This window comes from Lynx rufus, unplaced genomic scaffold, assembly GCF_022079265.1.
Source record: "Lynx rufus isolate CCGP_SWC_20201006 ecotype Redwood Valley unplaced genomic scaffold, mLynRuf1.p SCAF_1, whole genome shotgun sequence".
Lineage (NCBI taxonomy): Eukaryota > Metazoa > Chordata > Mammalia > Carnivora > Felidae > Lynx > Lynx rufus.
The window spans coordinates 228748540-228763179 of NW_025814823.1; the positions used below are offsets into that span (position 1 = coordinate 228748540).

The following is a 14640-nucleotide window of genomic DNA, read 5'->3' on the forward strand; positions in this document are numbered from 1 at the left end:
GATAAGAACACAGGTGACTCACTTACTTTCCACATAGTCGTAATAGATGACCCAGACTAACCGTGTGACTCTTTTGTCACAGGACCATCATGTTCCTTTATATATTGACCTTTTCTACCTGGTTTTCTGACAGGAATCTGCAGCATTTTGTTTCTTTAGCATCCTATTCTTTTCCACAAAGCATGTCCTTTTGGTTGCTGGTGCTATAGACTGAACTCAAGGACTTACTGCCAAGGGAATAATTTCCCCTGGAAAAAACTGATCACTTGCTTGGAGAAAATCAATACTCTTATCAGCTTTCATAAGCACCTCTCATTGTAGTATCAGGAAAGAGGTCATTCATATCTAACAGTGGTTGAAATATTTATGAAGCAATAAAAGTATCTAAAAATATCATAACAGTAACATAAATAACTGCGGTAACTAATGGGGTTTAGGAGAGTCCGCTCCCTTTGGCTGACTTTGTCAATGCTGCCTGAGGCTAAAGCAACGCGGCCCAGCAGGGTAGCTGATCGATCCATAGAGGAGTCTCAGTAAATACTTGTAAGATGGGAATGGATGGCTGGGTGGGTGGGTGGGTTGGAGGAAGAACGGGTGAATGCTCTGATGGAAAGCACAGAAAGCTTTTAGAACAGAAGCCTAGTCTTTTGAAGCAGCCAGCAGAATGGTTGTGCATGTGTACCTGTCTGCTCGCGTGTGTCTGTGTGTGTGTTTGCAAGTGTTAGGCAGGCAGGTAAGTGAATGTTTCCCAGTAAGTGCAATTGCCATTTCGAAGGCTGCGTGGTTATGGTCATGTGTTTCTCTTCTACTGCGAATGAATGGCTGCCTGTCCTCTCCCACATGGGATGAAAAGTTGGCCGGTCATCTAACAGATGTTTCCTTTTATATTTCTTCTTTGTTTTCTGGCAGTGAAAAAAAAAAAATCTTAACCATTGATGGGATTGTAAGATTTGGGGTCTTTTCGGCAGCCCCAGGGTACCAGTTACATACACGTTTGTAGCTGTCACATTTTTAACACGTGTTCAATGTCTCCACGGCAGGTGAAAGAGAGGCTGCTAAAGATGGGGCTGTTCCAGCCCATGAACATCTTCCTCAGGCAGGAGATAGACAGAATGCAGAGGCTGCTGACTCTGGTCCGCACCACCCTGACGGAGTTGAAACTTGCCATCGACGGCACTATCATCATGAGCGAAAATCTACGAGATGCACTGAATTGCATGTTTGATGCCAGAATTCCTGCTCAGTGGAAGAAAGTATGTTTTAGTCCGCTCTGATTCCACCTAATCACTTTATTGTTGTAAATAGCTGTGATCGGCAGGTGGAAAGCTTTTGGAGCGTAATTTACTTAAAAGGGTTCTTTTGTTTAGGGACTAATCCCCTTACTGGCTTGTATTTTGGGAGCGTAGGTAGGGAAGGAGACTCTTTAGCATCTCCCACATATCAGGCACTCTGCTAGGCCATTGCATGTGTTATTTCATTTACATTTTGCATTTATTGCCCTCATTTTGCAGGTAAAGAATGTGAAATTGGGAGATGCTAAGTCTTTTCCCAGATCACACACCTAAGAAGTCCAAGAACCAGAATTTAAACCCAAGCTCCGTTGGACTTCAAAGCCCATGATGTTAGATTTATAGAAAGAAGTGTTCCTACACACACACATGCACACACACACATGCACGCACCAAAGAGAAACCTTTTTCCCTGCTCTGCCTGGAGGTAGTGAGCAAGTATATCTCCAGGTAACAAGAAAATGATTTAACAATATGCTTACTGATCACATGCTGGTGCTTGTGCTAAATGACAAGATGTGCTTTTGGTAAATACTTGTCTACTTGGAGTAGTAAAAGGAGTACCTGAGTATCTTTACCAAGCATTTCATGCATTGTGGGAGGTTATAAAGATTTGGGGGTGTGGCAGGAGGACTTGAGAGGGCAGGAGGCAGGGACCAGTTGTAGGGGAATATACGGGAGGGCAACATCTAGAAAAGGGATTGGGTCATGCAGTGACTGGACCTTTGGCCTCTTGGAAGCTGCTCGGGTAAATGGGAAGGCGAGACGTGACAGGGTTAGGACTGGCAGCCTCTCCCAGAAGAGACTCACTTAGCACTGGCACTCAGACATCTCACCCAGGGCTTTAGAAACGTAGGATCAGCTTTGCCCAGACTCCATCATATCCTCACCTCTAATGACTTCGTTCCCAAAGGCGGAGAGTTTTCTATCTGGACTGACTTTCCTCATTGGCCAGTGACAGAGGGAGAACCTTCCTGGTCACTGGCCATTGCGGGTTCATTCCTCACCGAACCAGCCCTCTCCACTTGGTCAGCACCTAGAAGGCTCTGGAACAGGGATCCTTGCCACGAGGCACCTTCACATAAACAGTTCCCTGTGCCTCACGTCAAATGTCGTATAAACACATCCCTTTCAGTTAACATGTCTATAAAGATAGGATAGAATGAGTTACCTAATTTTAAAGTGTGGTCTTTTTGGGGCGCCTGGGTGGCTCAGTCGGTTAAGTGTCCGACTTCGGCTCAGGTCATGATCTCACAGTCTGTGAGTTCGAGCCCCGCGTCAGGCTCTGTGCTGACAGCTCAGAGCCTGAAGCCTGCTTCGATTCTGTGTCTCCCTCTCGCTCTGACCCTCCCCTATTCATGCTCTCTCTCTCTCTGTCTCAAAAATAAATAAACGTTAAAAAAAATAAAAAAAAATAAAGTGTGGTCTTTTTATGCAGGTTTGTATTCTATTCAACTTATTATCAGTCTTTGGAATCTCATTATCTCTTGAAAAATAGGCAAATTAAGTCTTAAGAATTTGAAATTCAAGTGGTATATATCTACATAGGATGATCACTACATTTATTCATACATAAAGTATTCCAATTATAATAAAATGATATAAAACATGATTTGGAGATACCTACCAGGACAGCTGCTGATAACACTAAGGACATATCCGTCCCATTGTAATAATAGAAGTTCCACATGTGAATTCAGGCAGCATGTCACAGGCAATGAATGCAATTAATTTGTTGGTGATAAGGGACCTGTGTTTCCGTTTCTGCTCCTTCATCAGAGGAAATAAAAGTTCATTCTAAGGGACAAGAACTTCAGAAAATAACTGTTGTTTGCCTCATTAAAAATGAGAAGTGGAGAAAGGTACGATTTATCATCCACAGAATATATTTTAAAGGGGCCACAAGCACATTTATGGAAATAGAAATCCTGTTTTGCAGTGTATCTATTAAAAATATAACCTGACGGGGAAAGAAAAAATGTAACCTGAGGAAAAAATAGTGGAAACCTATTTAATTCAATTAATTGTTTTCATTACTTTATAGCAGAATTGACAGTGAATATATTTGTACGTGGAAGGTGATTCTGTTGACATCAGAACCTTGAACAGCATACTGAGCGCTGAATTGATTTGGTATTCATGGGATCATTAGCTGATTCTGTTGTATCTTAATATCAGTAAGGAGGAAGAATAATTTGAAAACTTAACTGTCAAAACCCAAGGGAAATTCCTGTCTTAGGGACTTCTAAATTCTAAAAGTGAAATTGATATTTCATATTTTTTTTTTTCTGTGAACATAGCTAGTTACACAGCAGAATTTGATTATTTCAACATATGCATTTCAGGCATCCTGGGTTTCAAGTACCTTGGGTTTCTGGTTTACTGAGCTTCTAGAAAGAAACTGCCAGTTCACCGCCTGGGTTTTCAATGGCCGACCCCAGTGCTTCTGGATGACAGGCTTTTTTAACCCCCAAGGATTTTTAACTGCAATGCGTCAGGTAAGAGCTCCCATTTGCACCTGTTGTGTTATTATGGTTTTCTTCTACAAGGTTTTCTTCTGCCAGTATAGTTTTAAAGACTATAATGACACAGAGAATGGCTGTCTCTCTTTGGCCCCAGCAATGACATCGTCCTGAAAGTAAATACAGCAACTTGTTCTCAGGCCGCTAGGTTGAATTTCAAAGTATTTATTTGGTATTTTTATATTTGATATGATTTGATATTTCTTTTTTATTTTTTAAAAAAAAATTTTTTTTTCAACGTTTATTTATTTTTGGGACAGAGAGAGACAGAGCATGAACGGGGGAGGGGCAGAGAGAGAGGGAGACACAGAATCGGAAACAGGCTCCAGGCTCTGAGCCATCAGCCCAGAGCCTGACGCGGGGCTCGAACTCCCGGACCGCGAGATCGTGACCTGGCTGAAGTCGGACGCTTAACCGACTGCGCCACCCAGGCGCCCCCGATATTTCTTTTTTAAAGTATAAGTGCTTAAATTAGGACACGGGTACTGTTTATGACACAATCTTTTTAAGTACAATTCTACTTCCTTTGCATTAGGGTAATCCTGGGTTCTGCTTTGATCCCCGTGATGCTCTTTATGTTAAGATAAACCTCTAATTGTTCCCTTCGTCCTTTGCTCTTGTTCTTGTCCTGAGCAGGAAATAACTCGGGCCAACAAAGGCTGGGCCTTGGACAATATGGTGCTTTGCAACGAAGTCACCAAGTGGATGAAGGATGACATTTCTGCCCCTCCCACAGAGGGTGTCTACGTCTACGGCTTGTATCTTGAAGGTGCAGGCTGGGACAAGAGGAACATGAAACTCATCGAATCCAAACCAAAAGTGCTCTTTGAATTGATGCCCGTCATAAGGATTTACGCAGAAAACAACAGTGAGTTGTCTTACGCATCCAGGGACGGTGGGCATTATCAGATTGGATAATGTTATAAACACAAGATCTCATTATTCTTGCTATCATGTCATGAGGACTTTATTATTTTATCAACTAGCTTCACATTCGCCCCATGTTTTAAATTTTTTTTTTCTTCAACGTTTTTATTTTTTTTTATTTTTGGGACAGAGAGAGACAGAGCATGAACGGGGGAGGGGCAGAGAGAGAGGGAGACACAGAATCGGAAACAGGCTCCAGGCTCTGAGCCATCAGCCCAGAGCCCGACGCGGGGCTCGAACTCACGGACCGCGAGATCGTGACCTGGCTGAAGTCGGACGCTTAACCGACTGCGCCACCCAGGCGCCCCTCGCCCCATGTTTAATGAGTACTTACTGGCTGCTAGGCACTATTTTGAGTGTTAGAGGGGAGACGATGGTTCTAGATAGTTCTTTCCTGTCTATTAAAGCAGGTGAAATATGCATGGATGCTCATGAAACATTAGCTTATGAGATAAGGAGCAAGTGTTTGGAGGAGTTAACAGATGGTAGGAAAGGAAGGTGGGTAGGAGTGGGAAGAAGGGGTCAGGGGCGGGGTCTCAGGAGCAGGGTCTGGACAGCGGGTGGAAGGATGGATAGGATGAGGTGGGGCAAGTGGTGGAAGGAAGGCTTTCTCGGCAGGGCTGCTCAGGGCCCACCGGAGGTGCCAGCTCTACCAGCTTGGAGAGTTAAGCCAGGTTGGAAAAGCCAGATTGAATTCAGGGACGTGTCGCTTCACCCAGTAGCTGGCGGTAAAATGCTGGATTCGTATTTCAGCCTGTGAACATAGCACGTCTATGAAACACACGTTTTTCCACTTTGGCAAAGTTCTGTTTGACAAGTCTAAAAATACCTAAACTGGTTTCCACCATTGGCCTGATGTGTTCTGGAGGCTTTCGTTACATTTTACTCAGCTAATATCTCCTCGGCGATAACCACCTTTCAGCCCATGTGACCATTGCTTGTTTATTTCATTTTTTTAGGTTTATTTTATTTCTCTAATAAAAATTGCATATACTTAAGGTGTAGAACATGATGTTCTGGTATACATATATTGTGAAATGTATGGTGATATATGGTGATATACATATATGGTGAAATGATCGCTAGAAGCCATACACTCTGGAGGTGGCCATGGTAGTGGAAGCCAAGGAAGTACTGATTTTGTGACCAAAACACAAAAGATTTGTCTTTAAACAAGGAAGGAGAAGACAGTTTCTCCTGGAAAGATAGCTTCTAGTATCCCCATCCCTTAGATAAATACCACATTTGGAAACATGGGTCAAGGGAAGAGAGTTTATAAACTATGAATATTTCTTTTTTAAGCAAATATTTGCTGGGTGCCTAATATATGCCAGCCACAATCTTAGGTGCAAAGGTCACAAAGATGACGATGAACCAGATCCTGCCCAGAAGGGATTCCGTCTAGTGAGGGAGACTGACAAGGAAATCAATAATTAAAATAGAACTTGACACATGTTAAGATCGAGATACAGTCACGATGCTCAGGGAGCCTAGAAGGAGTACATGACGATGCCTGCGAGGTCAGCGGAGACTGCTTTTGAGAAGTGCTTTGAGGCTAAGAATGAGTGTAAGAGAAGTTGGCGATAGACTTTTCTTGGCTAAGGCAAATAGCGTTAGCTCGCTTGGTCATTCAGTGAGTATTTATCTGGTATTGGCCATCTGCCATGCTCGACTCAGGTGCTGGGGGTGCGACAGTGAAAAAAGACCAGGCACAGTCCACGTTCTTTTTTTTTTTTTTTCCAATATATGAAATTTATTGTCAAATTGGTTTCCATACAACACCCAGTGCTCATCCCAAAAGGTGCCCTCCTCAATACACAATCCACGTTCTTAAGGAACTCAGTGTCAAGGAGGGAAGGGCAGCCAAAAAGAGGCAAATGCAGTTGATCCTTGTTACTCATGGATTCTGTGCTTATGAATTCACCTCTACTTGAAAATTTGTTCGCGATGCTTGTGGCTTGGTCATTTGCAGGCATGCACAAAGCAGCAAAAAAAAATGTGAGTCGCCCCACAGGCGTGTTCCCACCTGAGGTTGAATAAGGTGACACTCTGCCTCCTTGATCCACTCATGCTGTAAACATGTGTCCTTTTTGTGGTCTATGTAGTGTTACATTTTCCACACTTCTGTACTTTGCACTGTTTAAGGTGGCCCAAGCACAGTGGTGAACAGCAGGGCTATCTGCTGTTCCTCAGCACAAGAAGGCTGTGATGTGCCTTATGGAGAAAATACGTGTTAGGTGAGCTTTCCTGAGGTGAGAGTTCAAGTGCCGTGAGTCCAAAGCCAGTGAATCAATAATATATGTTGGAAAGATATCTTTAAACAAACACACGCCTAAAATAAGGCTATGTATTGATGGGTTGGCGAAGCTGTCATGACCAGAGGCCGGCAAGAACCTGCCCTGCCTGTATTTCCTCTTGGAGCAGTGGTTCAGTAGAAGTCCCATGATAGGGGCGCCTGGGTGGCGCAGTCGGTTAAGCGTCCGACTTCAGCTCAGGTCACGATCTCGCGGTCCGGGAGTTCGGGCCCCGCGTCAGGCTCTGGGCTGATGGCTCAGAGCCTGGAGCCTGTTTCCGATTCTGTGTCTCCCTCTCTCTCTGCCCCTCGCCCATTCATGCTCTGTCTCTCTCTGTCCCAAAAATAAATAAACGTTGAAAAAAAAAATTAAAAAAAAAAAAAAAGAAGTCCCATGATAATGGCAGTTGACTATAAATGGACATACTGGCTTTAGACAGCTCTTTTTTATGAAGAAAATACACACACGTAGGCCAGGGAGCTGCTGATTTAGGGGCCGGGGGAGAGACTTGTGAGGAAAGAACACTGAGCCGAGATTCAGCTGACAGAGGGCAGCATGCTGATGTCTAGGAGCAAAGGGGGGGGGGGTGCAAATGCGTGAGGTAGCAATGGATGTGCTGTGTGTGAGGAGGAGAAGGATGGCGCGTGAAGGAAGAGGGAGCCCGTGAAGAAAGCGGGGCATCAGAAAAGAAGAAGGAAGGTGCTCGGCAGGGTCCTTGATGCACGGTGTTGCTCCACGTACCCCGAGTGCATCCGACAGGATAAACGTGTCTGGTTGAGCCCGGGCAAGCGCGCTGCCTGCGGCTTCGTATTTATTGGGTTGTGTCAAGACCTGGGGCCATGGTTCGTTTAGAGAAATAATCAGTACGTGTTCTTTTACCCAAAATTAATATTTTAGAAAATTTGCTTTATCGCATCCCTGGATCTAGTCAACCAGTTGCAAAAACATTTCCCGTAGAAAGTAAAAGAAAAATCTTCCTCACGTTCAGTCAGGTGTTACTTTTGTATATCTTGTGACTAAGCAGTGAAAGCCCATTGCAACATGACTTTGAACATCTCAGCAGGGTATTAATAAAATAATTTTATAATACAGGCACTTCTTTATTATTTAAGAACACATTTTTATAGAAGGATTGTACTCACCCTGCTGGGAATTAGCGGTGAGGTTCATTAGCAGCAGGTTAAGAGAGAAAATAAAAAGCAAGGAAAAAGTGACTAACTTAAAAGTGCTAAAAAAAAAAAAAAGACAAACTTTCATTCTTGTTTCTTTTTTTTTTTTTTTGGTTTCAATAGGAGTTGGTGCAGACTTGTTTTGCCAAATAGCTTTGTTGCCAGAGAAGTGTTTTTTAGCGATGAAAAGCTAAAATTCCATTGCTATTTTCATATTATAAATCTAATTTTCATCTAATTTTGATAACTGAATAAGGCTCCAATTGAGATAAAGAGGTGTAGCATCACTAAAGACCAAAGGACACTCCAAAAACACAGTGATTTAAAGTTAAAATTCTTATAATAAATTGTTTCCATGTTAACATGAAGGGCAATTTTCAGTTTAAATAATTCATCATTGAATTTTCCATACAAGACTGGTTTGTTTTAGAAAGAAGTCTAGGTATTTATTTTGACTTTAGAAATTGAGCAATGTGTCCCCAAATGCTTATTTTATTCGTGTTTCTGATTAGGACATCATGAGAAAGTCACCCAAAAAGTGTGAAATTCACCAGAAGGGCAAAGCTTCCCACATCCACTCCGGCTCCTTTGCCCTCAAAGGAAGTTGAAAAGAGGCAGACGCGGGGAAAGAAATGTACCTTTGGCCAGTAGGGTGAGAAGGATCTCACCCTAGGTGAGGACACCCTAGGTGTCCACAGATAATGAGGAAAAAAGTGAAAAGTGTGTCTAAGAATATCTTTTGACCCATCCTGATCCAACAGTGTGCAGATATGGGGCTGGGGGTGGGAATAGCCCCAGGGGGTGACCGGGAGGTGGAGACGTCCCGACTCTTGAACCCCATGCATTTGATCCACCTTCTGTGTGTAAACTTGGGACTCAGTTAACGTCACGAGGAAGATGAGTCTGGGAAATTTGTTTCAGTGAAAAGATAAGAATACACGTATATGTGTGCATGAGTGTGTGTGTGCACGCATGTGTGTGTGTGGAAAGAGAGAGAGAAGAAACCTAACACATCTTGGGTGCCTACTGCATTCCGGGCATTATACTATGCCAGTCGTTCTCATATATTAACTAACTTAATCTTTACAAGTCTGTAAGGTATATCATGCCTAATCTGCAGATGGGGATATTAAGGTGTAGAGATGTATGTAATTTGCCTATGATTCCCAGCTACCAAAGCTGATGTCAGAATCATGTTTGTTTGTTGTCGGATGAATGCAATCCTCTGGCAATTTCTGTGGTTGATGTTCTACTTCAGACTATGCATTTAGGGAGTCTCTGTGTTGTCAGGGATGAAGCTTCAAAATGAAGGCTAAATTAAAGGGTGCCTGGGTGGCTCAGTCGGTTAAGTGTCCCAACTCTTAATCCCGGCTCAGGTCATAATCTCATGGTTTGTGAGATTGAGCCCCTTGTCCATGCTGTCAGCATGGAACCTGCTTGGAATTCTCTCTCTCTTTCTCTCTCTCTCTGTCTCTCTCTCTTTCAATAAAGAAACATTAAATGAGGACAGCTTCTTTACATTTTGAAGTCATGCGTTTATTTTTCTCAGGTACATGGTGAAGTAGACAGAGAAAAAGTCACTGCCCATTTGGGTGGGAGCTCTCACTCCCTGTGGCTCCCTCCCTGCATGCTGCAGGCTAAAGGTGGTCACCTCCCCTGTCAGAGGGATGGGCACAGGTTCTCAGATAAAAGACAGCCTGCATATTTGCATTGCGTTTCTGGTTTTATTACCCTGGTAATTAGTCCTGTGGCTTTGGAGGAGTCTCAAAGATACCGTATATTGAAGTCACGTATCTAGTTATCTCTGATTCATTTTCACACCTTCCTGCAAAGACATAGAAGTAGACACACACACATATTAATCCCAACTATTGCTGAGATTAAGGGCCTAGGCTCTTGAGCCATTCGGGCCAGGTTTGATTCTTACCCTATCACCTACAGCTTCGTAACCTTGGACGGATGGCTCACCTAGTTATGTTCCAGTTTTCTCATCTGCAAAATGGATTTAATAATGGTACCTGTCCCATAAGTTTGTTAAGAGCATAAAACCAACAATGTCTAGCACATGGTTATCATACAATAAATAATTTTGCTGTGACTACCGTTATTAATATGTTAACTCACATGTTTGTCGTGGGATGAAAAGAAATACATCAAGAGTGCACTATTTAATCACTTAAATGTTATTTGCGAAGAGGAGTTGAATAAAGGAATGATTTAAAGGTGGTCTAGGGAATCTCTATGTGACTTGGTTGTTTTAGATATTAGAAGAAACATGGTATAATGGTATACTAGCATTTGGATGAAAAATGTAGGCTAGAGAAGGAAGTGACATAGTCAGAAAATAACACTCCCTCAAGGTGTCTTTTTAAAACCCTTTGGATCTTAAAGCATAGAGCTCACCAATTTAGACAGCCTCTTTTCTTTACTCCTCCTTCGGGAACCCTGAGGCTTCAAACCCATTTAGCTGATTTGTTCTGCCTACCTAGCATGTGTATTTTTGTCTTCTAAGTTATTTGTCTAACTAGGGCTAATGGTTTTGAATCCTCCGTTTATGTGGTTATGTAGTGTCTGTCAGCACTTTGACTATGAAATTATATTTTTGGTGGTTTCTCATCCTGCTGAAGAAGTTTGCTACATACTGTGACTAGGCATGGGCACCATCGGTTCTGAAGCAATTAAAAATAAATAAGATTGGATAAATAGATCAGAGAATTGTTTTTCACCTCATTGAAAAGAATGCTATTTTTCCCCAATCTTTCTTTTCTTTTGGGACTAAAATCCAAGTAGTCAAACACTTCCCAAGGTGTAAGTATTATAATTATCATTTGGTACAAATGCGAGACTTCAATGGGTTAGTTACTTCAGGATTTATGATGTTAGTCAAATCTGCATCAAGAAGAACGATATTTAACATTTATTCCACATTTACAGATCCCAGGATTAAAGGATTTAAATCTCTCCATCGGTATTATTGGTATTAACTACACTCCATGACTTCACTGTCATTCACTTATTTCATCAGAATTTTTCATATATTTGCCTCCTAATTATATATATTAGTTCTACTAATCATTATATACTAATGATATTCTCATGATAATTTAAAAAATAACGCCGTTACATTAATGTAGATTGTTTCTAAGGATAAATTTCATGGGATGAAGCAAACACATAGTTTTAAATTACTGTCAAATATCTATGAGTTTGTTTTAGAACAGGGTTCCTCGGCCTTGGCATTATTGACATTTCTGGTCAAGATGCCCTTTGTCGGGAGGGGTGCTCCCACGCATTATAGGGTGCTGGCAGCATCTCTGGTCTCTACCACTAGATGCCAGTATCAGCCCCACAGTTGTGATAACCAAAAGTGTCTCCAGATGTTCACAAATGTCCCCCGAGAGTAAAATAATCCTTGGTTAAGAATCACTGCTTTAGAATGCCTACTTTATATTGAAACTTATGTATAATACTATCATATTCAAGTGTTTAACTTCTCCCAATAAAATTAATTATAGTGGAGTTATCAAAACACATGGCATAGAGGCGCCTGGGTGGCTCAGTCAGTTAAGCATCCAGCTTCAGCTCAGGTCACGATCTTGCAGTGAGTTCGAGCCCCGCATCGGGCTCTGTGCTGACAGCTCGGAGCCTGGAGCCTGCTTCGGATCCTGTGTCTCCCTCTATCTCTGCCCCTACCCCACTCATGCTCTGTCTCTCTTTCCCTGTCTCAAAAATGAATAAACATTAAAAAAAATTAAACACACACACACACACACACACACACACACACATGGCATAACAGGTTGAATATTTTATTGGGTCAAAAAATAAGATCTTAATTTCAGGTAGTGGCTTGCTTTTGTAATTTGTTAGAAAAAGATAAATTATTGAGCAAGTTAGTTTTGGGAAATAAATTCAGTGACTTCGGTACGTTAACATTGCATGTAGAGAGTTACTTTTGCCATGTTTCAGTGCCCACGTGTGTCACACGAATTCACCAAAGCAAAGTTGTCCTCTTAGTTAAATGTGTTTTCATCTCAATGCTTCTATGAGGGTCATTTATAATACTGGCCTTCCAGAGGAGTACAAGGATGGGTGCAGACAAAGTGTTTGTGCTGAAACAATTTATAATCTAGAAAAGAAGAGGAAATGATGTACTGCTTCCTGAGATGGATGTTTTGAGATGTGCAGATAAACTACGCGAGCAGTGTAGATTTAACAAGGAGCTGATGCACTTGAATTTCAAGGCTACTCAATGCAGAGGCTTCTTCCAAAGCCTAATTTAGTATTTTTACGTTACGCTTTCTTAAAGCCCTGTGCCTCTCCCCCTCCACTGTGTAAGTATAAGGACCCACAAGACCGGGATCTGTCCCTGATCATGGGGTGTCCAAGACCGGAGAGAGTGAGCCTTTGCTTAGGGATGAATGCATTAGAAAGGATCTTTGCAAGGTGGACGTACGTAGGTTGCCTTTCCTTGCTTGTGTAGTTTTGAAAACTCCATGTGTTCATCTACCCCAAAAGGATAGATTGCACCTCACGGAGCTGAACTGTATCACAGCTCTGCTTCTCAGCCACTTCCGTTCCTCTGCACCCGTGGATAATCCCCAGCCCGTGATAGGGGTGGGGAACATCCTCTGTCCTGTGATTTCACGTGTAGTTTAGACTGTGGCACAGAGCGTTGAAGGCAGGATTTTGAAATAATAATCATAATATAGTGAAACCCTAGTGAGCATTGGTGCTGGACATTGATTAAAGGTGGCAGGTGCCTCGTGCCAAAGGCAAGCCATGAAGGGAAAATGGAGAGAGTGTGCACGCACAAGATTTGGTGGGGAAGTAAAGGAGAAAGGGTGGAGGGGGCGTGGTGCATTGACAGGTGGGAAGGAAGCAATTGAAGGTTCATGGCCATAGCAAGCGGGCAGGTGTTACTTTCAAGGACATGGGACAAAGGGCCAGCAGGGTACCTGAAGACGCCTGGGTGTTTGTCATTCCTGCAGGAGACCTGCAGTTGTGTCTGCTTCACATCTAGGGGTTGACTGACCTCGGAAAGAATTTCTCTCATTCTACCAGACCTTTGGAATGATCTGTAGAATGCGCAAATTTGGCTCTGTGCTGTTTGGGCTGCTTAAATTAAAAATTGACCAAGTTTTTTTTTTGTTTTTGTTTTTGTGAAATTTTTTGTAGCTTTAAGAGATCCTCGGTTTTATTCCTGTCCCATTTACAAGAAGCCAGTCCGAACGGACTTGAACTACATCGCCGCTGTGGACCTCAGGACGGCCCAGGTCCCTGAACACTGGGTGCTCCGTGGGGTTGCCCTGCTCTGTGATGTCAAGTAACGTGGGGTGTGCCCCCCACCAATACTTCAGAAAATGCAGGATCCGAATTATCCTAACCTTTACTTTTCTGTGAGTGCTGGACAGTTTTTAAATCAGGTTGATCATGTAGTTCATGAGCTGGTTAGGTTTGCCCTGCTCATTAGTTGGATGCTTAATTACGTGTTACCTGCTTCATCCTTAATGACCAATCGCTGTGTTTGTTGAAGAGTTATTTGGTGATTGAAAAGCAACATTTACAACTTCCCAATGACGTGCGGCCCTCAAATCCACAGTAATACGTTCAGCTCTAAAGCCTCAGTAGGTCAAGCAGACATTTCCTTGAAATGAAGGGATTCTTCTTCTGCTAATGTGGTTCCGAGGTAACACTAGGTTTGTGCTGACTTTGCTTCCAGGGCCTTTCCCTTTTGCATCAGGTTAAGAGATTTGTTTTCATGGCTCCAAGAGCCAATTGGAAAGACCTGTTTAAAAATGGAAGGAAATAGAAGGATGGATTAAGAATGTGAATAGAGGGGTGCCTGGGTGGCTCAGTCGGTTATGCATGTGACTTCTGCTCAGGTTGTGATATCACAGGCTGTGAGTACGAGCCCCACATCAGGCTCTGTGCTGACAGCCTGGAGCCTGGAGCCTGCTTCGCATTCTGTGTCTCCCTCTCTCTGCCCTTCCCCCACTTGTACTCTGTCTCTCTCTCTCTCTCTCAAAAATAAACATTAAAAAATTTTAAAAAAAGAATGTGAATAGAGTAGACAATTCATGTAATCCTATTGAATGAATGTATAATGTTCAACTCCGCTGATAATCATGAGATACTAACTGATATTTGTTATAATAAAAAAATTAAAGCTGAAAGTGAATCGTGGTGGGGTCTTTGTAAACGTGATGCATTCAGAGATTCCTAGAGTGATGTAAACCAACTCATCCTTTTTGTAACAATTAAATAACCAAGCACAGAAAGAACCATAAAAATGTTCACAGGCTTTGATCTGTATTTTCTCTCCTGGAAACCTATACCAAGAAAACAATTTAAAAGACTGAAATAAATTACATATCAAAATGTCTTTAGTAACAGAAAACAGTGGAAACGCCCTACATGTTCAATAATAAGCCTATGC

The 14640-nt window shown here is 42.4% G+C and overlaps 1 protein-coding gene across 1 annotated transcript in view; it reads left to right on the forward strand.

The window, feature by feature from the left end:
* DNAH5 (dynein axonemal heavy chain 5) overlaps positions 1 to 13531 on the forward strand; it is a 231275-nt gene extending 217744 nt beyond the window's left edge. The window contains exons 76-79 of the mRNA XM_047077331.1: positions 1041 to 1253; positions 3635 to 3787; positions 4448 to 4679; positions 13380 to 13531. Of these exons, the coding sequence (XP_046933287.1) occupies positions 1041 to 1253; positions 3635 to 3787; positions 4448 to 4679; positions 13380 to 13531 (750 nt within the window). The remainder of the gene's footprint in view (positions 1 to 1040; positions 1254 to 3634; positions 3788 to 4447; positions 4680 to 13379) is intronic.
* The last annotated feature ends 1109 nt before the right edge of the window (positions 13532 to 14640 follow it).